General features: G+C 54.0%; 3 protein-coding genes across 12 annotated transcripts in view; all 3 read right to left on the minus strand.

The window, feature by feature from the left end:
• Nucleotides 1-559: 559 nt before the first annotated feature.
• On the minus strand, nt 560-2,216 carry GH1 (growth hormone 1). 2 transcript variants are annotated; one of them, XM_009432983.5, is made up of 5 exons: nt 2,123-2,216; nt 1,702-1,862; nt 1,373-1,447; nt 1,116-1,280; nt 560-862 (listed from the first exon to the last, which is right to left on the minus strand). In XM_009432983.5, the coding sequence occupies exons 1-5, from the start codon at nt 2,130-2,132 to the stop codon at nt 665-667; spliced, it is 609 nt and encodes a 202-aa protein (XP_009431258.4). In that variant the 5' UTR covers nt 2,133-2,216; the 3' UTR covers nt 560-664.
• Nucleotides 2,217-12,103: 9,887 nt separating this feature from the next.
• Nucleotides 12,104-15,759, minus strand: CD79B (CD79b molecule). 6 transcript variants are annotated; one of them, XM_009433051.3, is made up of 6 exons: nt 15,564-15,759; nt 14,698-14,748; nt 13,437-13,748; nt 13,133-13,251; nt 12,797-12,838; nt 12,104-12,687 (listed from the first exon to the last, which is right to left on the minus strand). In XM_009433051.3, exons 1-6 carry the CDS (start codon nt 15,628-15,630, stop codon nt 12,589-12,591), a joined length of 690 nt encoding a protein of 229 aa, XP_009431326.1. In that variant the 5' UTR covers nt 15,631-15,759; the 3' UTR covers nt 12,104-12,588. The 6 variants fall into 6 exon arrangements, with proteins under 6 accessions (XP_009431326.1, XP_001150953.1, XP_063655973.1 ...); XM_001150953.8 differs by having other exon boundaries at nt 14,698-14,751; XM_063799903.1 differs by having other exon boundaries at nt 13,437-13,886; nt 15,564-15,738.
• Nucleotides 15,760-21,927: 6,168 nt separating this feature from the next.
• The window catches only part of SCN4A (sodium voltage-gated channel alpha subunit 4), a 51,669-nt gene continuing 47,284 nt past the window's right edge, over nt 21,928-26,312 (minus strand). For all 4 annotated transcript variants that reach the window (XM_063799904.1, XM_024350551.3, XM_024350552.3 and 1 more), the window contains 2 exons: nt 26,023-26,293; nt 21,928-25,200 (listed from right to left, as the gene is read on the minus strand). In XM_063799904.1, the coding sequence (XP_063655974.1) occupies nt 23,978-25,200; nt 26,023-26,293 (1,494 nt within the window). In that variant the 3' untranslated portion in view covers nt 21,928-23,977. The remainder of the gene's footprint in view (nt 25,201-26,022; nt 26,294-26,312) is intronic.

The raw sequence follows: 26,312 nt of genomic DNA on the forward strand, positions 1-26,312 counted from the left end.
ATGGGACGAGGCAGCTGGCACAGCCCCAGGCCCAGGAATTGAACAGGCATCTACTGAGTGGACCCAACGCATGAGAGGACAGTGCCAAGCAAACAACTCAAATGTCCAACCGGTTGGGCATGGCCAGGTAGCCCATGCTGTGTCTGGACGTCCTCCTGCTGGTATAGTTATTTTAAAATCAGACGGACAGGGAAGGGAGCAGTGGTTCACGCCTGTAATCCCAGCAGTTTGGGAGGCCAAGGTGGGTAGATCACCTGAGATTAGGAGTTGGAGACCAGCCTGGCCAATATGGTGAAACCCCGTCTCTACCAAAAATACAAAAATTAGCTGAGCCTGGTCGTGCATGCCTGGAATCCCAACTATTCAGGAGACTGAGGCAGGAGAATCGCTTGAACCCAGGAGGCGGAGATTGCAGCGAGCCAAGATCGTGCCACTGCACTCCAGCCTGGTTCCCAATAGACCCTGAAGGCCCTACAGGTTGTCTTCCCAACCTGCCCCTTGCTCCATACCACCCCCCTCCACCCCATAATATTATACAAGGACACCTAGTCAAACAAAATGATGCAACTTAATTTTATTAGGACAAGGCTGGTGGGCACTGGAGTGGCAACTTCCAGGGCCAGGAGAGGCACTGGGGAGGGGTCACAGGATGCCACGCGGGCAACTAGAAGCCACAGCTGCCCTCCACAGAGCGGCACTGCACGATGCGCAGGAATGTCTCGACCTTGTCCATGTCCTTCCTGAAGCAGTAGAGCAGCCCGTAGTTCTTGAGCAGTGCGTCATCGTTGTGTGAGTTTGTGTCGAACTTGCTGTAGGTCTGCTTGAAGATCTGCCCAGTCCGGGGGCTGCCATCTTCCAGCCTCTGCAAAGTGAAGGAAGAGAAGGAGAGGCCAAGCGCCTGGGGACTGTTCCCTCCCTCTCTCATTCATCCATTTTCCTCCCTCCCTTTCAGGGTGTAGAGAAAGGCCTGGAGGATTCACCAGGGGAAATGAAGAATAAGGTGAGTTCTCTTGGGTCAGGGCCTGACTGCTAAAAAGAGGGCAGCAGTGTTTCTCTAACACAGCTCTCAAAGTCAGTGGGGGTCCAGGATTGGGGACCCCTGGCGCCACCCTCACCTCCATCAGCGTTTGGATGCCTTCCTCTAGGTCCTTTAGGAGGTCATAGACGTTGCTGTCTGAGGCGCCATACACCAGGCTGTTGGCGAAGACGCTCCTGAGGAACTGCACGGGCTCCAGCCACGACTGGATGAGCAGCAGGGAGATGCGGAGCAGCTCTAGGTTCTGCAGGGGAAGGACCGGCAGTGGCTGTGCTGCCCGGGGGCTCTGACCACAGGTCTCCCCCATCCCCGCCTGGGGAGAAGGCATCCACTCACGGATTTCTGTTGCGTTTCCTCCCTGTTGGAGGGTGTCGGAATAGACTCTGAGAAGCAGAGGGAGGTCTGGGGGTTCTGCAGGAATGAATACTTCTGTTCCTTTGGGATATAGGCTTCTTCCTAGGAGAAGGACCGCCCACCAAGGTCTACGCTGGAGACCAGCTCCCATTGTTACTTTTCTGGGAACCTCACTCAGCGTGTGCTCATCTGCCTGCATTTTCACTTTGGGAAAAACCCTGAGCTCCTTAGTCTCCTCCTCTTATTTCCCAGTGGGGGAATGTCACCCCTTCCTGCCACCCCTGATGCGCACCCATTCCCCAAGAGCTTACAAACTCCTGGTAGGTGTCAAAGGCCAGCTGGTGCAGGCGATGGGCGCGGAGCATAGCATTGTCAAAAAGCCTGGATAAGGGAATGGTTGGGAAGGCACTGCCCTCTTGAAGCCAGGGCAGGCAGAGCAGGCCAAAAGCCAGGAGCAGTGACGTCCGGGAGCCTGGGGAGAAACCAGAGGGCAACAGAGGGAGCCGGAGAGCAAGAGGCCAGCGCTCTCCCTGCTCCAGGAGCTGTTTGTTTTTCTCTCGCCATCCCTCCAGGGACCAGGAGCTTTCTGAGATTGGCCAAATACTGGGCTTAGATGGCGATACTCACATTCAGAAGCCCCAAACCTGAGGGTTAGTGCCCCCGTCCCATCTACAGGGCGCCGCCTCTCCCCTCAGGACACATTGTGCCCAAAGGGATTTTAGGGGTGCTTACCTGGAGCCATTGCAGCTAGGTGAGCTGTCCACAGGACCCTGAGTGGTTCGGGGAGTTGGGTCTTGGGATCCTTGAGCTGGTCTCTTGTGGGCCCTTTTTATACCCTGGCCCCTTCTCTCTCGCTGTTGCCCCCACCTGTTTCTGTGTACATTTATGCATGGGGCCACTGACGGGCTTGTGCTAATGGATAATTTAGAAGCTCCTCCCACACATGCTGGGATCATGCCCCCTGGCTTGTCATCTTTCCCTTCCCACCGTCACCAGCGTTGTGAGGGTTGTGCACAGAGTGTCAGCCAGAGATACCACCCAACTTGTCCTCTCTTTAAGGGGCAGGTGGGTGCCCTCTGGCAGCAGGCCATGGTGGCCAACCTGCACGCGGGGAAGGATGTCAGGATAGCCAGTCCTTGAGACCCCTACCGACCACATCCCACTCTCTATCCTATTCCTTTCCTCCTCCCCGCATGTTTCCCCTCCACCCACCAGACAGAATGTGTGTGTTGGGAAAAGGGGCCAAGCACAGCCAATAGATTGTGGGGGTTGTGAGCACGATTCAGTCCTGAATTCCACTTCTGCTGACGACTCCTGGGTCAGCCTGAGTCAGCTGGATGCAGTTCCAACACTGACCACTAGAGAGAACCAACCCCACACTTTGCTCTCCCCTTTCCCTGAGCGTTGCGGGGGCTCCCCCAGGTCCCTGAGGACGAAGAACCCAGACTCAAGGTATTGCCCCAGCTCCTTGGACTTGCAGCAGAGACACAAACCAAGAAACAGAAATCCCGGGAGCAGACACGGACCACAAGCTCTTCCTCTCATAGCCCTGAAACCATCAGAGAATCTCAAAGTTAGAAGAGCTCTTGAAGATTTGAGTCTCTTCCCAGCTTTGGAACTCAGAACACATCACGCCGAAAGATGCCCTATCAGGCTGGGCGCGGTGGCTCATGCCTGTAATCCCAGCACTTTGGGAGGCCGAGGCGGGCGGATCACGAGGTCAGGAGATCAAGACCATCTTGGCTAACCAGGTGAAATCCACTCTCTACTAAAAATGCAAAAAAATTAGCTGGGCGTAGTGGCGGGCGCCTGTATTCCCAGCTACTTGGGAGGCTGAGGCAGGAGAATGGCGTGAATCCGGGAGGCGGAGCTTGCAGTGAGCGGAGATCGTGCCGCTGCACTCCAACCTTGGCAACAGAGCAAGACTCTACCTCAAAAAGAAAAAAAAAAAAAAAAAAAAAGGAAAAGAAAAAGAAAGATGCCCTGTCCAGCCATGGAAGCCCCTCCTCTTTTTTCTCCTCCTACTTTTCAGATCTGTATAGAGCTTTTCCAGTTGCCGGGGGCCTGCCTGTGCATTCTCACGTCTGACCTGCCACTTGTCTTGTGAAGGAGGTATTATTTTCATCCGATTTCACAGATCAAGAGACTGAGGCTCAGAGAGACTGATTGCATGAGCTACCTCAGCCAGGGCAGCAGATCTCCACAACCTTGCTCTTCCTACATTGCGTCATTTAAAGTCCTTTCTCCAGGCCGGACACGGTGGCTCACGCTTGTAATCCCCAAACTTTGGGTGGCTTGAGGTGGGTGGATCACTTGAGGTCAGGAGTTCAAGGCCAGACTAGTCAACATGGCAAAACTCCATCTCTACTAAAAGTACAAAAATTAGCTGGGCGTGGTGGCGTGAGCCTGTAATCCCAACTACTCGGGAGGCTGAGGCAGGAGAATCACTTGAACCCAGGAGGCAGAGGTTGCCGTGAGCCAAGATTGCGCCACTGCACTCCAGCCTGGGCAGCAGAGCAGAACTCCATTTCAAAAAACAAAAAATAATAATATTAAATTTTTTTTTTCTCCAGAGCAGGTAGTGTGATGCTACTGAGTTATTTAGTTATTTTAGCTTCTTCCATGTTCCTCCAATGTCAACTGGGGCAGGGAGCCCCCATGACAGGGCCTTTTTGCTAGTGCTGGGGACTTAGATGTGGATTTTCGGCCATGGAAGAAGTCTCCAGCCTCCCTTAGGAATGAGGGTGGCAGGGGCCCTAGTTGGGGACCACTGCATAACTCTGCAGGTGGACACAGGGGTGGCAAGTCTCCCCAGACAGGTTACTGCCAGTAACACGTGGGACCAGCCAGGGCAGGGGAGTGTCTCCTCTCACCTCTCCATTTCTGTTGACCCAGAATTATGGTGACTCAGGGGACTCTAGGGACCCCTGGGGAAACACCTTTACAAGGGGTTACCATGGTAACCATGGACCAGAGGGAAGAACTGAGGCCCACAGGTGTGGGTAGAAGTCGGTGATCGTTTTCTCTAGTCTAGATCTTCCCAGAGCCTTGAGCAATGGAGACCATGTCTATCATTCATTGCTAGTAAAAAATCAACTTCGAATTAGACTTGGGATTCTCCTAACAGTACTGGGAAGTCGCCCACTGTTGGGGCATCACTTGAGGCCAGATCCCTGGCTGCTGCAGGCTGGAGCCTCTCCCCCCATGGCCAGTGGGGAGAGGCTGGGCTTCGCACCTCTGGTGTCAGCCTCAAAAGGCTCAGGAAAAGTTGGGCGCACGCCTGTAATCCCACCACTTTGGGAGGCCAAGGTGGGTAGATCATGAGGTCAGGAGTTCAAGACCAGCCTGGCCAAGATGGTGAAATCCCGTCTCTACTAAAAATACAAAAATTAGCCAGGTGTGGTGGCAGGCGCCTGTAATCCCAGCTGTTCAGGAGGCTGAGGCAGGGAATTGCTTGAACCCGCAAGGTGTAGGTTGCAGTGAGCCGAGATCACACCACTGCACTCCAGCCTGGGCGACAGAGCGAGACTCTGCATCCAGAAAAAAGAAAGCTCAGGATAAATCTCAGAATCATCTTGGTTCTTTTAAGGAACCTCCCTTTATAATTTAGGATCCATGAATTTCTCTGTGTGTTTGGAAGCCCTTCCTATGTCCAGCCTCGACTAACTCTAGGGTTCTGTGTGCCTGCTGTGGAAAGTCACAATCTGCTCTTGATCCTAAAGTGGTGTCTTTCAGGCTTCGAGATCTCCTGTTAGGTTCAAGACTGTGGGGTTGAGGACAATCACATTTTTCGAAGCCATTCACACTGGTCTTAGGGATCGCCTCCGAGGGACAGGTGGGTGCTCCTTCCACTCTCACTTTGGTGATTTGAGGCACACACTTCTCACCTGCAGCTCTGTTCTTTCTTCCTTGAGATCAGAGGCTGGTTATTGTACTGGGACATACTCTACCTCCTTTTGGCTTCTAATGTCCTTTCTATGAGTTTGCTACTGAGTCAATTACTCGGCTCATTGGATTGAGGTCTTCAGAGAATATTATATGGGGATTCCCAAGGGCTCTCCTAGGGGAGGTGAGGAAGATGATCAATACTTCTGTGTGTCCACCATGTGCTTGGCACTCTACTGACCATAGGGATGTGAGTGAGGATACTGAGGCCCAAAGAGATAAGGTGGCTTGCCTGGAGCTCTCCCAGTTCCTAAGTGATGGCTTCCAAGGCCCCCCAGGCTTTCCTTCCATGCCAAGCTCTTTAGAAACCTCATCTAGTAAAGATGGTGACACTACTAGGCATGGACAGAACTTGCCTCAGTGCAAAGCTAGCAGGACAGGGGTCAAGTCCCTGCACAGAGGATGTTCAATGAAGATGGGGGGAATTGAACACAAGGAACTTCAGCCACAGAATGAGGTGTCCATAGGCATTAAGGAAAGTGGTAGAAAAGAGGCACCCAGCGTAGCTCGGGTTAGTGAACCGAGGCACTTCATGCTGCATATTTGTATTGCACGTTTCAGTGTACATCGTGTTTCACTTCCTGTATCTCGTTGGACCCTTCAGTTTGCCATATGATATGTCCAGGGGGTTCAGGCACGGAGGAAGGGCCTCGGAAGGCTTGGGGAGGAGAGGGGCAGGCACTGCTGTGTATTGATGGGGGGATTGTTTGCGCTGGTTGATGATCTCTGAACAACCAAGAAGTACACAAGGATCTACCTAACCGGACGTGCTAAGTAATTTCACATTGGGGATTATTCTCCAGGGAGACGATCCATTGATAGAGAAGTGAAAAGCATCGAGATGTGTCTAGTAGTTGTAGGAAGTCTGGTGTGCTTTCCTGATGGGGTGCCCTCAGCTGGAAATAGCTGAGTCTCCTTCCTTTGACTTGTCCTGTGGCTATTTGCAGACATTTTATTCCTCTTACCAGACTGTAAGCTCTTTGAGGCTGGATTTCTTTTTTTTTTTTTTTTTGAGACCGAGTCTTGCTCTGTCGCCCAGGCTGGAGTGCAGTGGCGCGATCTTGGCTCACTGCAAGCTCCGCCCCCCTGGGTTCATGCCATTCTCCTGCCCCAGGCTCCCTAGTAGCTCGGACTACAGGCGCCTACCGCCATGCCCGGCTAATTTTTTGTATTTTTAGTAGAGACGGGGTTTCACTGTGTTAGCCAGGTTGGTCTCCATCTCTTGATCTTGTGATCCACACACCTCGGCCTCCCAAAGTGCTGGGATTACAGGTGTGAGCCACCCACGCCCGGCCTGAGGCTGGATTTCTGCCTTTCGTCTATTCATTCATTCACTCATTCTTCTATTCATGCATTCACCGATTCTACAAGTAGTTGTTGCCTATAACATGGGCCAGAGATTGTACCAGGCCGATGGACATATCTAGATAAACCAAAGACATGATCCTTTCTCTTCTGGAGTTAACAATCTACTGGGGGGGCAGAGAAAACATTTTACCATTATGTAATGTATATATATAAAATGGTAAAAAAAATTATATAATGTGTATATATATATAAAATGGTAATATATATATACATATATTATTTTTTTTGATGGAGTTTTGCTCTTGTTGCCCAGGCTGGCGTGCAATGGCACAATCTCGGCTCACTGAAACCTCCACTTCCTGGGTTTAAGCGATTCTCCTGCCTCAGCCTCCCGAGTAGCTGGGATTACAGGCATGTGCCACCATGCCCGATTAATTTTGTATTTTTAGTAGAGATGGGGTTTCACCATGGTCATCAGGCTGGCCTCGAACTCCTGACCTCAGGTGATCCACCCGCCTTGGCCTACCAAAATGCTGGGATTACAGGCATGAGCCACCGCACCCAGCCAGGTATATATATATATATGTTGGTAATATAATGGTATAATAGAAATTTCTAACTGGGGACATTCCCATGAAGAAATTGCTAAGATATGGAGGGAGAGAATAAGCCAGGAGGTGAAGGGACGAGGCAGCTGCCACAGCCCCAGGCCCAGGAATTCAATAAGCATCTACTGAGTGGACCCAATGCATGAGAGGACAGTGCCAAGCAAAGAACTCAAATGTCCAACCAGCTGGGCATGGCCAGGTAGCCCATGAGCCCATGCTGTGTCTGGACGTCCTCCTGCTGGTATAATTATTTTAAAATGACAAGGACAGGGAAGGGCGCAGTGGCTCACATCTGTGATCCCAGCAATTTGGGAGGCCGAGGCGGGCGGATCACCTGAGGTCAGGAGTTGGAGACCAGCCTGGCCAATATGGTGAAACCCCGTCTCTACTAAAAATACAAAAATTAGCGGAGCCTGGTAGTGGGCGCTTGTAATCCCAGCTACTTGAGAGGCTGAGGCAGGAGAATCGCTTGAACCCAGGAGGTGGAGGTTGCAGTGAGCCAAGATCGTGCCATTGCACTCTAGCCTGGGCAACAAGAACAAAACTCTGTCTCAAAAAAAATAAAATAAATAAAATAACAAGGACAGGAACTTGATTGTCAAATGCAAAAGGTGACAAGGCAGAGTGCCCAAGTTCCCAGGAATGTTCTATACGGACTCATTAACTTACACGAAGTTCTGCCTTCCCCTCCTGCGACATGGGGAAAGTGGTATTAGGTCTGGAGGGGGGATGCCTTTTTTAAAAAATTGAAAATTATATTAGGATCAGTCTAAGTGTGTTTTAACAAACTACACTCTGATTTAAGTCAGGAGATAATGCTCATTAATTTTTGTCCTCTGCAGTCACCTGTTTCCAAGTAAAGTCTTTTGGGTGGGAGAGGCAGGTGTCCCAAGTGGAAGATTTGTGGTTGTTTGCAGCTGAGTCAATGGCAGGACCAGAAGATGACATACAAGGAGCAGCTTGTAGACCTGAGACACACTCAGGAATGTCACAGGTGTGGGCTCTGAACCCACTTCTTGAGGTGAACCAAAGAGAGCAGACAGAGATCCCAAATACCATGTTCCGAGATGGCTTTTGTTGTTGTTATTGTTGAGACAGAGTCTCACTCTGTCGCCTAGTCTGGAATGCAGTGGCATGATCTCGGATCTCAGCTCACTGCAACCTCCCCTTCCTAGGTTCAAGTGATTCTCCTGCTTCAGCCTGCCCGGTAGCTGGGATTACAGGCATGTGCCACCATGCCTAGCTAATTTTATTTCATTTGAGACGGAGTTTCGCTCTTGTTGCCCAGGCTGGAGTGCAATGGCATGATCTCAGCTCACCGCAACCTCCACCAGGTTCAAGAGATTCTCTTGCCTCAGCCTCCCAAGTAGCTAGGATTACAGGCATGGGCCACCATGCTTGGCTAATTTTGTATTTTTAGTACAGATGGGGTTTCTCCATGTTGGTCAGGCTGGTCTGGAACTCCCAACCTCAGATGATCTGCCTGCCTCAGCCTCCCAAAGTGCTGGGATTACAGGTGTGAGCCACCGCACTGGGCCTAAATTTTTTATTTTTAGTAGAGATGGGGTTTCACCACGTTGGCCAGGCTGGTCTTGAACTCCTGACATCATGTGATCCACCTGCCTCAGCCTCCCAAGGTGCTAGGATTACAGGCATGAACCACCGCACCCCGCCCCGAGATGGCTTTAGAGGCCTCTCAGAGAAACCTCAGCCAGACCAGACACCTACTAAGGGACCCAAATAGCCACCGTTTTTTGCGTTTTGTTTTGTTTTTCTCTCGTTTCCAATTCTGCTGGAAAAACACCCAAAACCTCGGGTCAGATCACCCCAACCCTAGCAGCACCTGCAGCAAGAGGGGAGGAAGTCAAGCTAGAATGGAGGAGGAACAAGCCTGTGCTTCAACCAGGGTCCCTGGGGAGCTGGCTGGATTCCCCCAGTGGGCAGTGAGGCATGTGCCCACCAGGGGCCTCAGAGCTGTGTTCTGGGGAGGGGGCAGGCAGAGGGGGCAGCTGTAGAGCTGGGGTCCTGGAGGGATGGCACAGTGGCTTCCTCTCAAGGGTGCTCAGAGGCCTCCTACTAGGCCTTGGCAAGAAGGGGTGGGGCCTTTGGGGCCTCAAACCTCGTGAATCATAGGAAAAGCAAATCCCCCTTCAAAACACAAACGTTTGAAGATAGCCAAAGTTGTCCCCGGATTCCCTCCTCCTTCGGTTCAGGGTCTTATTGCTGCAATGCCCTTCAAGAGGGGCGGCCGTGATGTAGTGGGGAGAAGGCTGGACTTGGAGCCAGAAGGTCTAGGTGTGATTTTGGCCAGTTATGGTAATTTCCCTGGGCCTTGATTTCCTTGTTTGTAAAAATCAGGTAGTGCAACCTTCTTCCAGGGACATCAGGCAGAGTGTAAATGAAGATGGAGGTGTTCAATCCAGTTTTCTTGCATTTAAGAGGTGCTCAATACGTATTTGTTGGGCCCAATAAAAGCTTTTGGTTCATATTCTCTGTTCTGATTGTGGTGGTGGTGATACAAATCTATACATTTGCTAAAATTCTGTACACCCAAAGGAAACAAACTCAATTTTTTTTTTTTTTTTTGAGATGGAGTTTTGCTCTTGTCACCTGGGCTGGAGTGCAGTGACACAATTTCTGCTCACTGCAACTTCTGCCTCCCAAGTTCGAGCAATTCTCCTGCCTCAGCCTCCCAAATAGCTGGGATTACAGGCACCAACCACCATGCCTGGCTAATATTTTTATATTTTTGGTAGGGACAGGGTTTCACTATGTTGGCCAGGCTCGTCTCGAACTCCTGACCTCAGGTGATCCACCCGCCTCGGCCTCCCAAGTGCTGGGATTACAGGCATGAGCCAATGCGCCTGGCCCTCAATTTTATTGTGATAATTTTTTATAAAACAACGTCCAGTCCAAATTCTTTCCCTCGGATGGGGTTTAGGATTCCCATTTCGCAGATGAAGCAACCTGAGATGTTTCTTGTCCCCACCATCACTACCCAGCTATATTACCATTGCCTATGTCAGTTCTGGGGAGACAGACATGATGTCCCCCAGAGTGTAAGCCCTTAAAACAGAAAAACAGACCGGGGAGGGCTCCTACATTATAACCCATGAAGTCAAGCCCTTTGGGGGTGTCTGGTGGAGGGGCCAAGGTCTATGCTCAAATGATTCTCTGTTAACAAGAACTTCGGGCTGGGCGCGGTGGCTCATGCCTATAATCCCAGCACTTTGGGAGGCCAAGGCGGATGGATCACTTGAGGTCAGGAGTTTGAGACCAGCCTGGCCAACGTGGTGAAACCCCATCTCTACTAAAAATACAAAAATTAGCCAAGCATGGTGGTGTACGCCTGTAATCCCAGATACTTTGGAGGCTGAGGCAGGAGAATTGCTTGAACTCAGGAGACGGAGGTTGCAGTGAGCGGAGATGGCGCCACTGCACTCCAGCCTGGGCAACAGAGTGAGACTCTGTCTACAAATAAATAAATAAGTAAATAAATAAATAAATAAAACAAGAACTTCAAAGTCTCAGGGAAACTGAGTTGTTCAAAGGTGTTAAAAAGTCTTTAGGTAAAGCCAAGGCCTCCCCCAACCCAGGGCAGCCTCAAGCAGGTGGAGACCCTGCTTGGGGGAGAAGTGAAGCCTCCTCCCACCATCTACCCGGCTGCCTAGGTCCCTGGTGGAGGTAGGAGGACGGAATTAGTGCCACTATGCAAAGCAGCAGGAAAGGAAGGGCTCCGGCTCAGTAGAGGCTGATGCCAAAACAACCTGGTTCCCTCCAGCAGCCCAGAGACTGGGGAAAACACAGGGGCCGCCTGGCTTGGCCCAGCCTGGCCCAGGGTGGTGGAGAGATTTACCTGAAACTGCAGGCGTGGGGGCCTTACCCACCTGCCCCACCTGGAATTCCAGAGGGAATCTGGTGAAAATTGGCACTGTTCTCACTAGTTCCCCTGTGCTGGTCTTGATTCCCCAGTTAAACTGGCAGCTCCCACAGCATAGGTGCTCCCTTGCTGGAATTCAGAGCAGGAATAGCAGAGGGGCCTCGAAGGATTCCCTCCAGGGTCAACAGGAAGTGGAGCACAGCCTGGCTTGGGAGGGAGGCTTTGCACATGCAGGTTGATTGCACTTTGGTCTCCCAGCTGGCAGCTGTTCCCAGTACCTCCCACAGCTGGTGAGCTGGAGGGCCCTAGGGACCATTGTTTGAGGACCCTGGGGCCATAGGGGACCTCCGATATGAGGCTGGGAAAGTCTGAAGGGGTCCCCTGGCTAAGAACCCCAAAGCTTCACCATACAAAGCTCCACTCTTCAGGATCTCACTCTTGATGGCTTTGCATCAAGCTTTCCTAGGCTTCCTGGGAGGTGGGAGTGGGAGTGTTGTAGAGGCAGGGAAACCCCTACCCTCAGGGAGCTTCCAGTTTGACTGGAGAACCGAGGCCAGTGTGAGTAGCACAAGGCAGTAGCTAAGTCGCCGCTGCATAGGCTGGTCTGAGCAGGGCTTGGGCGAGGACCCAGGTGCTTTGGGAGGGCTTCCTGTAGGTGGAGGCAGAGTGGGACTCAATTGCCGCTTTTCGGCTGAATGAAGTGCAAGATGAGGGCGTCCCTGCTGAGGGGAAGGACAGGCCCAGTCACTGGCCAGCTGCTCTGGGTCCAGCTAGGGCCTGGCATGCAGCCCCGTTCCAGGGAGAAGAAACGGGGATGCGACCACAGGCTCCAACTGGGTCTTCGGAGAGGAGGGGTGGCTGTTACCTTTCCCACACCCTCGAGGGCTCACAGGCGCCACATTCAAACAACAGAAGTGCCCACATAGATGTTCCTACCCACCCCAAACCCATAAGATGCCACGAGCCTGTGTGTGGTTTCTCAGGACACACCGTTTATTCCACGGGGGAAGGCACTGGAGGCCAGGGCCTCCCTGGGGTGGGAGCGGTTGCGGGAGAGGAATGATGTTCCCGTGGCTCTTCTGGGGCCCAGTTGGGTCCATGGCCCTTCCCAAGCTCTGCTGGGAGGCCCTCGGCTCCGAGTCCATTTGCGGGCTCTGGACCAGTCTCTGCCTCCCCCATCCCATGTGTGGGGGCGGATCCCCTCATAGCACCCCCAGAAGGCTGGGTCCCGTCCATCCCCAGAGAACTCCCTCCAAGTTGCTGCCCTGTTGTCCTTCTACTCCAGGCCCTTTGGCAAGAGCTGGGGACCAGGGGCTGGAGATGAATGGCAGCTCTGGCGGGCCAGCTTCAGAGGCCAGCTGGGGGTCCGGGAAAGGGGTTGGGCCATGAGCCAGGCAGCTCCGAAGCAGTCACTGAGGCCAGGGAGCCTGCACCCAGGGCGTGGGGCGACCTGGCTCTCACTCCTGGCCTGGGTGCTCACCTACAGACCACTTCACTTCCCCTGTCCGCAGCGTCACTATGTCCTCGTAGGTGGCTGTCTGGTCAATGTCCAGGCCCTGGAGACATTAAGTGGAACTCAGGCCGGGGCCACACCCCGACCACACCAGCAGATAGTGGCCACTGACCCCGAGGACTCAGAGCTGCTGGGCCTGCCCCGCTCCTTACCTCGTAGGTGTGATCTTCCTCCATGCCAGCCTTGCTGTCATCCTGGGGGTGGAGAGGGATGGAGATCAGAGTGTTAGTGTCCCCCAGCCCCATCCCCTGCTGGGCCAGGCTGGGGAGGGCCAGGGAGAGGAGTGAGGGGTCAGGAGTGAGGTGCATTCTGCAAGAACAGCTGAATGAATGAAGGAAGGAAGGAATGATTGAATAGGTGAGCCAGTGGGGACAGGCTGGACCAAGAAGGCCACAACGAGAGCTGGGGAGATGGAGACCCTGCATATGCCTGGCCTATGCGGTGGCCTCCTCTGCGGTCCCCCAAGGCTTCCCCCGTCCCCTGATCACCTTGTCCAGCAGCAGGAAGATGGGCACGATGATGAAGAGGATGATCAGCAGCGTCTGGATCATGATGATACCATCCTTCAGCGTGTTCCTCTGCTTCAGCTGTGCCAAGGTGCTGAATCCTGTGGGGACAGGAGTGGGGTTGTGAGCCTGGGCCACAGTCCACCTTTTAGGCCTACAAGGGCAGCTCCCTCAGGTCCCAGTGGCTCTCCTGAGTGCTCTAGGGCCATGACCATCGCCACAAGAGGCAGGCCGGGCTAGGGTGGGGTGGACAGCTACAGGAGCGTCCCAGCCACCTGGCACACACCCATGACTCGCAGCTCTGTGCCGCAGCCCTGGTAGACCTCCGAGGTGTTGTTGCACTTCTGCTGGCAGAAGTAGATGCCATTGTCCTCAAACCGGATGCCTTGGATGGTGAGGGTGGCGAGAGATTCGTTCTGGGACTCTTCCATGCGGCCCTTTTCCAGCTTCAGCTGCTGGGCATTCTCGTCCATCTCCTGCTTCCAGAGCCAGCTCACATTGCCGGAGGCGCTGTTCAGGTAGCAGTGCATTTTCACCGTGAAGCCCCGTTTCCTGGCTATGAAACGTGGGCTCTGCCAGATCCGCGAACAAGCACTACCTGTGGGTGCCAAGGCCAGGCTCAGCATTCCGCTTGGCATCTTCCTGACTGCCAGCCCCAGCAGCAGGCCCCTGCCCTGGCTGGCACAGACTCCCTGGGCTTAGTCCTTGCTTCTCAGGGTGTGGGACAGGCAGGAGGCTGAGGTTGGAGTTGGGAAGCAGAGCCACGTGAGAGGCTGAGCCACATGAGAAGCCACGGCCAAGCTCTCAGACTCCACCTCTTCCCGACTGCCCCACCTCCCCTTTGATTTTCTTTTGGAAGAGCCCTGGGACCTTGCCATTCCTTCCTATGCCCATTATAACAGCCTGACCCAGGCCACACCCCCAGGACCTGGAGGCCCACAGGCCTGGCCCCTCCTTTCACTGGGCTGCCCTGCACAGGCTTGAAATCCTCAGTCTCCCCCGTTCCTCCAGGGATAAAGGCCAAATTCCTAGTCTGTCAACTGAGACCTTCCTCAGTCAACCCCCTCCCTGCATGACTTCCCTCCATCATCTCCCTCTTCCCTCCTGCAGGGACTGGGTCCACTTCTTGTTCCAGAACCCTCTTTCCAGCTTCGACTGCCTTGTTCTTAGCGAGCACTGCCCGGGAATCCCTGAGCCCCTCACATAGTGACCCTGCACTGGAGGGCTCACCCGAGACTCAGCCAGATTCCCAGCTAGACAGGCCCGGGCCTGAGTCCTAGAGGAACCCCCAGGCTCCCTTGCTGTGACCCAGAGTTTAGCCCAGCCCTTCAGTGGCCAAGGCTGGAGGGCATGTGTCTGATGAGGATGACAGTGGGCTGGGGGTGGGGCTCAGAGGAGATCCTAAGGAGGCCTGGGGATGGGAATCCTGGATGGGGAGATCAGGCAAGGGTGGGAAGGCGGACCGCCCCCAGGACAGGGACCATAGTCGGACACAGGACATAGTCGCACACAACTTGCCCTCAGAAGCGGCAGGCGAGGCTACTGACCTTTGGGATTCCGGTACCGGTCCTCTGATCTGGCTGCTGGTACTGGCTCAGCTGCTGGGTGGGAGGAAGTGGGCGGGGCCAGTCAGGTCCTCCTCTGGCCTGGGCTGCCCCACCCCTGCATGCCCTCTATGTTCCCGGAGCTACTTCCTCCTTCCATGACAGCAGCTTCAAGACCCCTCGGTCCTCCCTGCCCCCAGTACTTGGGAGACAGATATGGGGTGGGGGTACCGGAAGCCCCGCCCCCAGCCCCCTTTCTGCCTTTGACCCTCAGGGTGGCTTTGAGCAGGCATCTGAATGAGACAGGAGGGACAGGGAAATCTCAGTATTTTGAGAGGCCAAGACAGGAGGATCGCTTGAGTCCAAGAGTTTGAGACCAGCCTGGGCAACATAGGGACACCCTGTCTCTATTTTTTTTTTTTTTTTTTTTTTTAAAGAGAGACAGGAAGAAAGTCACAACCCGGAGGATCTTTCATCTCCCAGAGGAGGGGACCACATTTGGACCTTGCATCTTCCAGGGTCCGGTTGGGACAGCCTCTCCCCTCCCGACCCCCAGGCACCGCCCTCAGCCTCTCTTCCTCCTGAGCCTAGTTCTTCCACGGTCCTGGTTGCTAACTCTGGTTTGCTCCTCATGCCCAGCTCAGCCTGATGCTCTCCAGGCAGGAGAGGAACTGGGGCCACAGGCTCCTGAGCCCATCACCACGTGCAGCTGACACCCACAGACCCAGGACCCATGGCCATGAGAGGGAGACAGGCGGTAAAGAGTGAGAGACAGAGGAGGAGGGTGGAGCAAGCAGGAGGCAGAGCCGCAGGGCCCAGACAGCTGGAGATGAGAGCAACCCCCACAGGCCTCGTCGTGGGTGCTGTACCTGAGAGCAGCAGCAGCAACGCCACCATCCAGTGGCTGGGCACAGGAGACAACGCCAGCCTGGCCATGGTCACCGCTCTGTCCCCGACCCCAAACCCGTGACAACGTCCGAGGCTCCTTGGAGGAAAACGTGTAACTGCACCGGCTGCAGCCTGTCCCCTCCCCGCCTCTTCCTCACCAGGCCCCTTCCTGCCATGCAAATTGGGACCCAGGGGAGGCACCAGCTCTCCGGGGACCCTGGGGGAGGGCGGGCTCTTGTCAGCTGGGCCACTAAGGTTTGGCGGTCGCCCAGCTTGGGCAGCACAGCTGGGGTCCTCTGTGGATGCCTCTGGGGGCCTCTCAGTCTTCTGGGGGAAGCCTGTGCTCCCCTCTGTCTGTGCTTACCCCACTGGTGGTCATCCCCTGGGCCAGCCAGCCTCCCCTCTGCCGTCTGCCAGCTCCCCGAAGGGCCGAGCCCGGCAAGTCTCTATTCCTGGGCCGTGAGCGAAATAGGCACCTGTCCTATGAATGAACCTGAACTTAGCTCCTCTGCCCTGAACTATTCCTCACCCAGCGGGAAGAGGAGCACTGAAGAAGGACAGGGCAGCCACAGACCCAGGTCGGGCACCTGGAGGGGCCCAGAGCAGAGCCTCTTGGCTGGAGTGCAGGCAGCCATGTTGGAAGTTGACCCTGTGGAGGATGGGAGCCACAGAGGTTCTGGAGCAAGAGCAGGTCAAGTGTGGCAGCCACTGGGAGAAGATTCAGTCCAGGTCTTGGTGAGAGGCCTCCCTTCCTCATGCTGTGAAAGAGTATGTAGGGGCTGCCAAACAGGGTGGATGTAGGTGGAGACAGCTTTGCGAAAATCCACCACGCAGCCACTGGGGGCTTCTTCAGGGAGTTCTTAACTGTGGGACTCTGAGTGCGTTGAATTGTTGTCTGCAGGTCCAGGGGGTCTTGGGCAGGGAACAGGAGCTGGTGTGGGGGAGCCCTCAGGTCCTCCAGCTGTATCCTGCCTGTCCTCAGTGCTCAGGAACTGATATAAACTCACCTTTGCGCCCCTGCCCCTGGGTCCAATGCAGCCCCTTCAGAGATGCCCTTGTGCAGGGCACAACATGCACAACTGTACACAGCATGCTTGCAGACTTCAGCCCTACAGCTGAGCCCTCTTTGAATTTTATGTTTCCTGGCAGCTTCTTTTTTGTCTCTCATCCTCGACCCCCAGGAGAGGAAGAGATGCTAAATCGTCGGTGCCCTCTGTCCACCTCTCACTCTCCTCACAACCCTCCGTTTTCCAGTCTGTGCTGGGGCAGGTCTGTCTGGATTTAGGGAGAAGCAGAACCACCTCCCATGCCATGGTTGGAAGGCAGAGGGTCTGGGTGGTCCCTCTTTAGATCTTGGCCTAGGCCTCTGACCTGATAAGGTGGGGGGCACTCTCAAGGGGTGCAGGCCAGGACCTGAGCCACGGAAGTCAGGGGCAGGAGGGTTAAGGTTTCATCCGAGGAACAGCCCGTTCCGGGCAGCCCCAGATGTTCTTTCTTGTTTCCAGATGTTCCAAATGAAAAAACATTTCTCTGAAAAGCTGTCAGATGTTCAGTTCATGGAATAAACAGCTCAGAAATATAAACATCACCTGAGGTCAGCTTGAGGCCCGTGGGCCCCCATGCTGGTGAGGGTGGCTGGAGAGAGACTGACCCGGGGGGAGTGGGGCAAAATCTGGGAGTCTCATGGTTTAGGAAATACTCTTCCTGAGCCCCTAATGACAGAGTCCTTCATTAACTTTGGGGCTAGTGTCTCCCCAAAGTTGGGGGTATAACTGGGAAAGGCTTGGGGCATACGTGTTTGTGGGGTGTGTGTGTGTGTGTATGTGCATGCTCACACAGGTGTGTTGCCTGGACCCTGTGGTGTGGGGCCTACTCTGGAGCTGGTCCTAGGGCCCAGCGGACTATAGGGGGCATGGAGGTTGGTGGGGGGCAGTTGGCACCCATCCTCAGGTGACAGGTGTGCTAAAATCTCAGAAATCACCACTAAAGAACTTATCCAGGTAACCAAAAAAAACTACCTGTACCCCAGAAAATATTGAAATAAAAAATTTAAAAAAACAAGTGAGAAGCAGCTCCCGCTCCAGGGAGGGAAGACACACACATCCCGTGGACAAGGATGCAGATGTGGCCTTTGGGCTTCATTCCCATTCATGCCGGGCAGGGATCTGTTTTCAGGAGGGGCGGAGGCAGCGGGGGCCCCACCGCCTGCAGGGTTATTTGTCACATTTTGAGCCGTGCTGTTCCCTCACTGGTGACAACAGCCCTGAGCCCCATTTTGGGCTCATGATGCCCTTTTCTTCCCAGAACAGGAGGCCTCACAAGCCTACTCCTGCCTCTGCCCTCGGCTGCCCGGGGCTTCACATTCTGACTTCTGACGACACCTCCCTTTCCAGGAAGGCAACATCAAAATAAGGAATGGGGGCCAGGGTCGGGTGAAGGGACAAGGGGCTCAGGGGGTGGAGAAGCAAGAAGGCAGCAACCCCCAGCCACCCTAGGATGCCGGGAGGGGGAAGAACCTCAGTGAAAGAAGAGTTCAGACCCCTGCCTCCTTCTCCAGCCCAGGTGTCCTGGATCTGCTGGGCTGCTGTGACTGGGAAGAGACCTGCTAAGAAGGACGTGGGTTTGAGTCCTGACCCAGCAGTGTAGCAGCCAGGAAACCTCCCCAGGTTACCAGTGGTTCTCTACTAAGGGTGGCTCTGCCTCAACGGAGGGAGCGTCTGCACATGCATCAGGGCAATCGCGCTGGTCTCAATGACCGGTGGGTGCCTGGGGTGGGAGGGGCTTTGGCTGGCAAAGCAGAGTTCCCTGCCTCACATGCCAACAGCACCCATGAGGCAACACCCATTCTTAACCTCTCAGTGACCAAGGTTCCTCATTTTCGTAAAATAGAAATAAGCCCAATAGCGCGTTTTTTTGTTGTTGTTTTCTGGGGTTTTTCTGAGACAAGATCTTGCTCTGTTGTCCAGGCTGGAGCGCAGTGGTGCAATCTCCATTCACGGCAACCTCTGCCACCTGGACTCAAGTGATTCACCCACCTCAGCCTCCCGAGTAGCTGGGACTACAGGTCATGCTACTACACCTGGCTAATCTGTGTATTTCTTGTAGAGACAGGTTTTACTATGTTGCCCAGGCTGGTCTCAAACTCCTGAGCTCAAGCAATCCACCCACCTCAGCCTCCCAAAGTGCTGGGATTACAGGCGTGAGCCACTGCGCCCGGCCCCAACAGTGCATTCGTCGAAGGGCAGCTGTGCACATTGAAGGCCATCCTGCATCTGAGGTACTTGGTGAATGTGGTGGACGGCACGCCCTGAGGAGGGCGAGGAGTGCGAGGAGTGGCACGGATGCCTGGGGAGGTGGGTAGCTGTGACTGTTGTCCCATGTTGTCTCTGTTTCTCACCCATTATGAGGCCTTTTTTCTTCCACCATTCAAGGCTCAAAGGATGTGTGGGCTTGAGCACCCTGCGCTCTGCAAATCTTCCTGTCCCTGATGCCAGAGAGGGCTCCAGGTGAGGTCTGGAGGAACTTAAAGTGAAAAGAATATCTCCAGTTTCATTTCTAATAGAGTTTATTTGGATCTTCTCTCTTTTCTTGGTTAATCTTGCTAATGGTCTATCAATTTTATCTTTTCAAAGAACCAGCTTTTTTTTTTTTTTTTTTTTTTTGAGACGGAGTCTTGCTCTGTTGCCCAGGCTGGAGTGCAGTGGCATGATCTCAGCTCACTGCAACCTCCGCCTCCTGGGTTCAAGTGATTCTCCTGCCTCAGCCTCCCAAGTAGCTGGGACTATAGGTGTGCAACACTGCACCCAGCTAATTTTTGTATTTTTAGTAGAGATGGGGTTTCACCATGTTGGCCAGGCTGGTCTCAAACTCCTGTCCTCGTGATCTGCCCGCCTTGACTTCTCAAAGTGCTGGGATTACAGGCATGAGCCACTGTGCCCGGCCCAACTTTTTGTTTTAATTGATCTTTTGTGTTGTTTGTTTCAATTTCATTTGGTTCTGCTCTGATTTTTCTCATTTCTTCTCTTCTGCTGGGTTTGAGTTTAATTTGTTCTTGTTTCTCTGGTACCTTGAGGCATGACCTTACATTGTCTATTTGTGGTCTTCCAGAGATTTTGATGTAGGCATTTAATGCTATGAACTTTCCTCTTACTACCACTTTTGCTGTATCACAGAGGTTTTGAGAAGTTGTGTCATTATCATTCATTTCAAAGAATTTTTAAATTTCCATCTTGATTTTATTGTTAACCCCCAAATCACTCAAGAACAGATTAATTTCCATATATTTGTATAATTTTGAGGGTTCCTTTTGGAGTGGATTTCTAGTTTTATTCCACTGTGGTTGGAGAAGATACTTGATATAATTTTGATTTTCTAAAAGACACATGCACACGCATGCTTATAGCAGCACAATTCACAATTGCAAAGATATGGAACCAACCTGAGTGCCTACTAACCTATGAGTGGATAAAGAAAATGTGGTATATATACATCTCTTTATGGAATACTACTTAGCTATAAAAACGAGTGAAATAGGCTGGGCATTGTGGCTCACACCTGTAATCCCAGTACTTTGGGAAGCTGAGGCGGGCGGATCACGAGGTCAGGAGATCGAGACCATCCTGGCTAACCAGGTGAAACCCTGTCTCTACTAAAAATACAAAAAATTAGCCGAGCGTGGTGGCAGGCGCCTGTAGTCCCAGCTACTTGGGAGGCTGAGGCAGGAGAATGGCGTGAACCCGAGAGACGGTGCTTGCAGTGAGCCGAGATCGCGCCACTACACTCCAGCCTGGGCGACAGAGTGCGACTCCGTCTCAAAAAAAAAAAAAAAGGAGCGAAATAACATCTTTTTGCAGCAACCTGGTTGGAGCTGTAGGCCATTATTCTAAGTAGAGTAACTCAGGAATGGAAAACCAGATAGCATATGTTCTCACTTGTAAGTGGGAGCTAAGCTATGAGGATGCAAAGGCACAAGAATGATATAATGGACTTTGGGAACTCAGTGGGGAATGTTGAGGGAGGGGTGAGGGACAAAAGACTACATATTGGGTATAGTGTACACTGCTCAGGTGACAGGTGCACTAAAATCTCAGAAATCACCACTAAAGAAATTATCCAGGTAACCAAAAAAAAAACTACCTGTACCCCCAAAACTATTGACATAAAAATTTTGAAAAAATAAGTAAGAAGAAGCTCCCACTCCAGGGAGGGAAGACAGCACCCTGGGAGCACTCAGACAACCCTGTAGAGATTCTCCACACCTCCCCTCGCACTCACGCACAGAGAGCTGCAAGGTGGAAGGTGCCGCAGAGACAATGGAACGACACAGGGGGGCAGCCTGAGGGCCACTCCCCATCCCCCACGCCAGTGCTACATCACCTCAGGACCCAGGAAGAGAGGGTGCAGAAATCCTGAAAAGAATTAAGTGCTTACTTGTCTGGAAGAATACAGCCCTGGGAGTCAGAAGTTGTTACAGAAAATAAAATTACAGGCTGGGCGCAGTGGCTCATGCCTGTAATCCCAGCAACTTGGAAGACCGAGGCAGGAGGATCACTTGAGGCCAGGAGGTTGAGACAAGCCTGGGCAACAGAGCAAGACCCCATCTCTATAAAAAACCATCCAGGTGTGGTGGCGTGTGCCTGTAGTCCCAGGCTCAGTCGGGAGGCTCAGGTGGGAGGATTGTTTGAGCCCTGGAGTTCGAAGCTGCAGTGAGCCATGATTGCACCATTGCACTCCAGTTTGGGTGACGGAGTGAGACCCTATCTCAAAAAAAAAAAAAAAAAAAGAAAGAAAGAAAAAGAAAATTACATACAAGATTATATTTCACTCTCTGGGGGCTGTGGGCTAAACTTGCCGCATAAGAATATTCTTAGTCACGGGTCCACGTGACCCTGGGCTATCTGGGGTCAGAAGTCAGTCCTGGGGTCAGTGCCTCTGAGGAGAAGGAGAGGCTGTGCTGTGTACCCCACAGGCACCTTGAGGCCTCTGAGATGGGCAGAGAAGTGAAGGGGCCTCTGGAGAGGAGGAGCTGGGGACACAGAGTCCCAACATGGATCACCTGGAAGAGAGGGAGTGTGGTGCTGCCTGTTGTGGGAGCCGGGTCTTGACCCCTGATCCTATCTGGTCTCTTGGATTCCAGCTAAGGGGCTTTTGTAAGGAGGCTGGAGAGAGCTGGACTGGGCCAGAGCGGGGAGCTGGGGCCTCCTTATCCTGCCCGGCCCCCTGAGAGGCTCCCGTGTCTTCCACGTTTGGCTCCAATCCCCACCGACCCTTTCTGCTTCTCACTGCCCTCAGCCCCCATCCGCATCCACATGCTGACATGCAGAAGGGAAAAGCCACACACCAGAGGCACCAAGGAGGGTTTATTGTAAGAACTGTACAAAGGAGCCCGCCTGCTGGCCTGGCGTGGGACCTGTTCCCCACTGGACCAGGCAGGAATGGGCATCCGTCTGCAGGGGAGGGGCCACAGGCAGGGAGAGGCCGGACCCGGCTCATCTACTCTTCCTCTGCAACCTGCACACAGTCCGAGGAGAATATCCAATCAAACAGATTTCTGAGGCTCCAGGGGCTGTGCCAGCCCAGGGCCCAGGAGGGCAAGGCAGAGGGCCAATGTGCAGGCAGGTGAGAGAGCATGGTGGACAATAAAGACAACTCTGGCCCATAGGCATGGCATGTAGATGTGCACACACACACACACGTGTGCACACACTCAAGCACACATACATGTCTTGTTTTGAAGGTTTTGCTGCTTCCTGAATTTTAATCAAACTTTTCATGAGAAACAAGAAGAAAAAGAAGAGGCACTTAGGCCAACAGAATGCCCTGAGTACACACCTTACCACATGCGTTCACACCCATCCACACACTCACAGCACAGGTCCACTCTCCCAGGCACGGGAACACTCCCAGGGACAGGCCTGCACAGTATGACACACCAGCCGTACTCCATGGACCTTGAAACAGTCCAGGGCACACATATATACACATATATACAAAGATACCCAGACACGTGCATAATGCAGGCTCCAGTACACAGTGGTTCACACACACACATAGAGTCACGCACTTGAACACACACACAGCTATACACACAGGCCTATAAAAGCATACAAGCAGACATACAGCCACAGGTACACACACAAGTGAATAAATCCAGCGACGCCTGAGCAGGTCTCTCACCCCTCCTCCTCCGGGCACAGCCTCTGCTCTCCAGGAGCCAGCAGAGGCCTGGCCCTGCCATGCCCAGAACAGCGATGCAGCAGAAGTGCTTCTTCAGGCCACAGGAAGTTGGAAGGTTGAGCCTGAACCAGTTGGGCCTTCCCTGCTGCACGCCCCAGGGTCGAAATATCTAACCTGAGCTCAACTGTACATTCTTAGGATCACTTTGGGGAGAGAGGTGGGAAAGGTGAGAAAGAGACGGGCGTGGGGAGATGAGAAGGGAGATCTCTGAGGCTGGATGAGGCTCCTGGAGCCCTGGTGGTGCTCACAGAGGAGTGAGGCAGGGAGAGAGGGAAGGGGCGAGAATCTTCTTACTGAGCAGCAGGTCCCTGACCCCCGCTCAGGTCTGGATGCTCAGGCCATGTGCAGCGATCCAGCTGGCAGGACCCAGCCTGTCTCACTCCCCCGTGCTTCCTAGAAAAGGACAATTCATTCCCAAGTGGCATCCTTCCTTCTGCTCTTCCCCTAGGGGCCAGCCAGGGGAGCTACGGACCTGGACGTGGCCTGGGAAGAGGTTTCAGGAGTCACCATCCCAGCCCAAAGCAGTAGGATCCAGTGGCCAATCAGGTTTTGAGGCTTTGAGGAGCTATTTCTGAACCAGTCACATTTCCCTTTTCCAGGGAATTCCTGAGCTGGCCTGGTGGGTGAAGCTGCACCCCAGAGTCAAAGGGGGTGGGCTGGCAGTGCCCTGGGGTTAGGTGTCTGCACTCCCTGAGGTTAAGACATCTTTGTCTGGGCTGGGGCTGAGGGGTCTGAGCCACTTCCTGGGGAGAGGCCAGTGACCCTTAAGACTCTGGTGATGGGGGGCAACTGATCCCTCCACCGCAGGCCAGCTCCTCCTCAAGTGAGGGGCAGAGATTCGAATGTTCTGACCTCCCCCAGGCCAAAAGGAGGGGCGACAGGGCCCAGAGGAGGTCAGAGCAACTTGCAGGTTAAATCTTGGAGGCAGGGGCCTCAGACCCAGCATGGAGCCCCTGAGCGCAATTCCCATTTCCCATGGTCTGGGAACGCAGGCGCTTGGGCCTGGGTGTCAGCCCCAGTGTGGCCAAATCCTGTCCCTCATCAGGGAGCCAGGCACAGTCCCAGATTCAAAGCCCTCCTCCCTCACTCTGTGTGCAGGCACCACGGGGGAGCTCTGGGGACTATGCCGAGACTCAGCGGGCCACCCCGACGCTGCCTGCTAGACAAGAGACTCCTTGACACCTGGGCGCACCGTCTGCCCTGGGGGAGGGGCGGGAGGCCAGGCAGTGTCTGAGGGGCTGATGGGCATCAGCCCCATAGTGGGTCCGGTGTCCCCTGCCTCGCCCTTCTCCTCCGGGCTCGGCGAGCTGCTGTTCCCATTCTCGTGGCCATACATCTTGCTCATGGTGTTGGCAAGCAGCCCCTCCTTCTCAGGGGCGTCGTCCCCGCTGCCGTCGTGGCTGTGGCGGTACATGTAGGATGCCTGCTTCACGGAGCGCTGTAGCAGGTGCCGGCGGTAGGCCCTCTGGATCTTGATGGCGCACACCTCCTCGTGCTTCCTCTTGAGGGTGGTGGTGATGGGCTCGTAGGACACCTTGGAGGGGTTGGCCGCCATGAACTTCTCCTCCATGGTCTGCTTGAGGGCGTCCATTTCCCCAGAGTCACCCAGGACCTCTTTGGTCAGGGCAAAGAGGATGTCCAGGCAGTGGATCTTGTCCCCTGGCACCATGGGCAAGTCCAGTGTGATGAGCTTGATCTTGTTGGGCTTGGCAATCCTCAGTGGTTCCTGCAGGGTGTCCACGAAGTCTGAGAGGCGGCTGTAGGCGATGAACTGGGTGGCGTCGGGGTCGAACTTCTCCCACGTCTCGTAGAACATCTCAAAGTCATCTTCACCAAGGGGCTCGCTGCTCTCCTCTGTGGCCACATTGAAGTTCTCCAGGATGATGGCGATGTACATGTTGACCACGATGAGGAAGGAGATGATGATATAGCTGCAGAAGAAGCAGATGCCGATGGAGGGGTTGCCGCAGTCACCCTTGACACTGGTGCCCGGGTTCTCCAGGTTGGGGTCACAGTCCGGGGGCCCGCTGTTGAGGATGGGGTTGAGGAGCCCGTCCCAGCCGGCCGACGTGGTGATCTCGAACAGGCAGATGATGCTGTTGCCGAAGGTCTCGAAGTTGAACATATCATCAATGCCCGACTCCTTCTTGACGTAGGCAAAGTTGGACATGCCGAAGATGGAGTAAATGAACATGACCAGGAAGAGGAGGAGGCCGATGTTGAAGAGGGCAGGCAGCGACATCATGAGGGCGAACAGCAGCGTCCGGATGCCCTTGGCCCCGCGGATCAGCCGCAGGACACGCCCAATCCGCGCCAGGCGGATCACACGGAACAGCGTGGGTGACACGAAGTACTTCTGGATCAGGTCAGAGAGGGCAAGGCCTGCGGGGAGAAGCTAGTGAGGACGCTGCCACTGGGGAGGGGGGCCGGCACAGGGTGTGGGGAGCATGCGGGGCTCAGAGGGCCCGGCCTGGTGTGCTCTGCTCAAGTCTCAGAGCACAGCCCAGATGACTGACAGGTGAGGCTGGGCTCTCCCATGGGTCTTGGGGCCAGGGGCTGCAGCTTTGTCTTGATGGAACTGGAGGTGGGATACCCTGAAGTGGGGGAGTGTAAGGCCCATTCCCAAGGCTGTTTGCAAATGCCACTGGTGTGTGTGTGTGTGTGTGTGTGTGTGAAAGAGACAGAGAGAGAAAGACAGAGAGAGAGGGAGACAGAACAGCTGCGTGACTCTGGGTCTCCACTTCACTTGTTTGTGCCTCAATTTCCTTACCTGTAAAATGGGAACAACAGTTCCTGATCATGACATTGTTATGAACAACAGGTGAGATAACACCTGTCAAGCGCACAGCACAGTTGACAATAAATGGCAGCTACTTTCTATCATAAGCACACGCATGACTGTGCACTTCTCAGTGCACACAGACATGGAACCATCTTTTACACTTTTCGCTCAGTATGTGGGCACCTGAGTGCGTGTCTTCTGGTCAGTTGTGTGTCCTGAGGTGCATCCATGTGTGCGCGGGTGACGATCTGCCTGCGTGCACACCGTGTGCCTTTGTGCATTGAGAGTGAATGGCAGGCACGCACAGGCATGTGTCTGGGTGAGCGTGTGAGGGTGCAGGGGCAGGTGTGTCTGTGTGAGGATGGGTCTTCCCGAGTGCCTCAGCTCAGTGCTGCCCTGCCGGTCCAGCCCGCCCCGCTCACCCACAATGGACAGGATGACGACCACGAAGTCAAAGATGTTCCAGCCAACGGTGAAGTAGTACTGGCGCAGGGCGAGCATCTTGAGCACGCACTCCCCTGTGAAGATGATGATGAAGATCATGTTGATGTTGTACAGGATGTCCACCTTGAGCTGGCTCTGGTCGTCTGTCTCCACCATCATGGTGACCATGTTGAGGCAGATGAGGATCATGATGGTGATGTCGAAGGCCTGCTTCGTCACGAGGTCATACACCATGCCCTGGATCTTGTTCTGCAGCATGGGTGGGAGT

This window comes from Pan troglodytes, chromosome 19, assembly GCF_028858775.2.
Source record: "Pan troglodytes isolate AG18354 chromosome 19, NHGRI_mPanTro3-v2.0_pri, whole genome shotgun sequence".
NCBI classification, from domain to species: Eukaryota; Metazoa; Chordata; class Mammalia; order Primates; family Hominidae; genus Pan; species Pan troglodytes.

What these genes read in the sequence shown, in the direction of transcription:
- CD79B (XM_001150953.8), bottom strand. Translation starts at nt 15,630, where the DNA reads ATGGCCAGGCTGGCGTTGTCTCCTGTGCCCAGCCACTGGATGGTGGCG. An exon ending in CCGGTACCGGAATCCCAAAG is followed by an intron (nt 13,749 to 14,697) that starts GTCAGTAGCCTC and finishes TGGCACCCACAG; the next exon opens with GTAGTGCTTGTTCGCGGATC. An exon ending in CACAGAGCTGCGAGTCATGG is followed by an intron (nt 13,252 to 13,436) that starts GTGTGTGCCAGG and finishes CTGTCCCCACAG; the next exon opens with GATTCAGCACCTTGGCACAG.
- GH1 (XM_009432983.5), bottom strand. An exon ending in TTGACACCTACCAGGAGTTT is followed by an intron (nt 1,448 to 1,701) that starts GTAAGCTCTTGG and finishes TCATTCCTGCAG; the next exon opens with AACCCCCAGACCTCCCTCTG. An exon ending in AGGAAACGCAACAGAAATCC is followed by an intron (nt 1,281 to 1,372) that starts GTGAGTGGATGC and finishes CTTCCCCTGCAG; the next exon opens with AACCTAGAGCTGCTCCGCAT.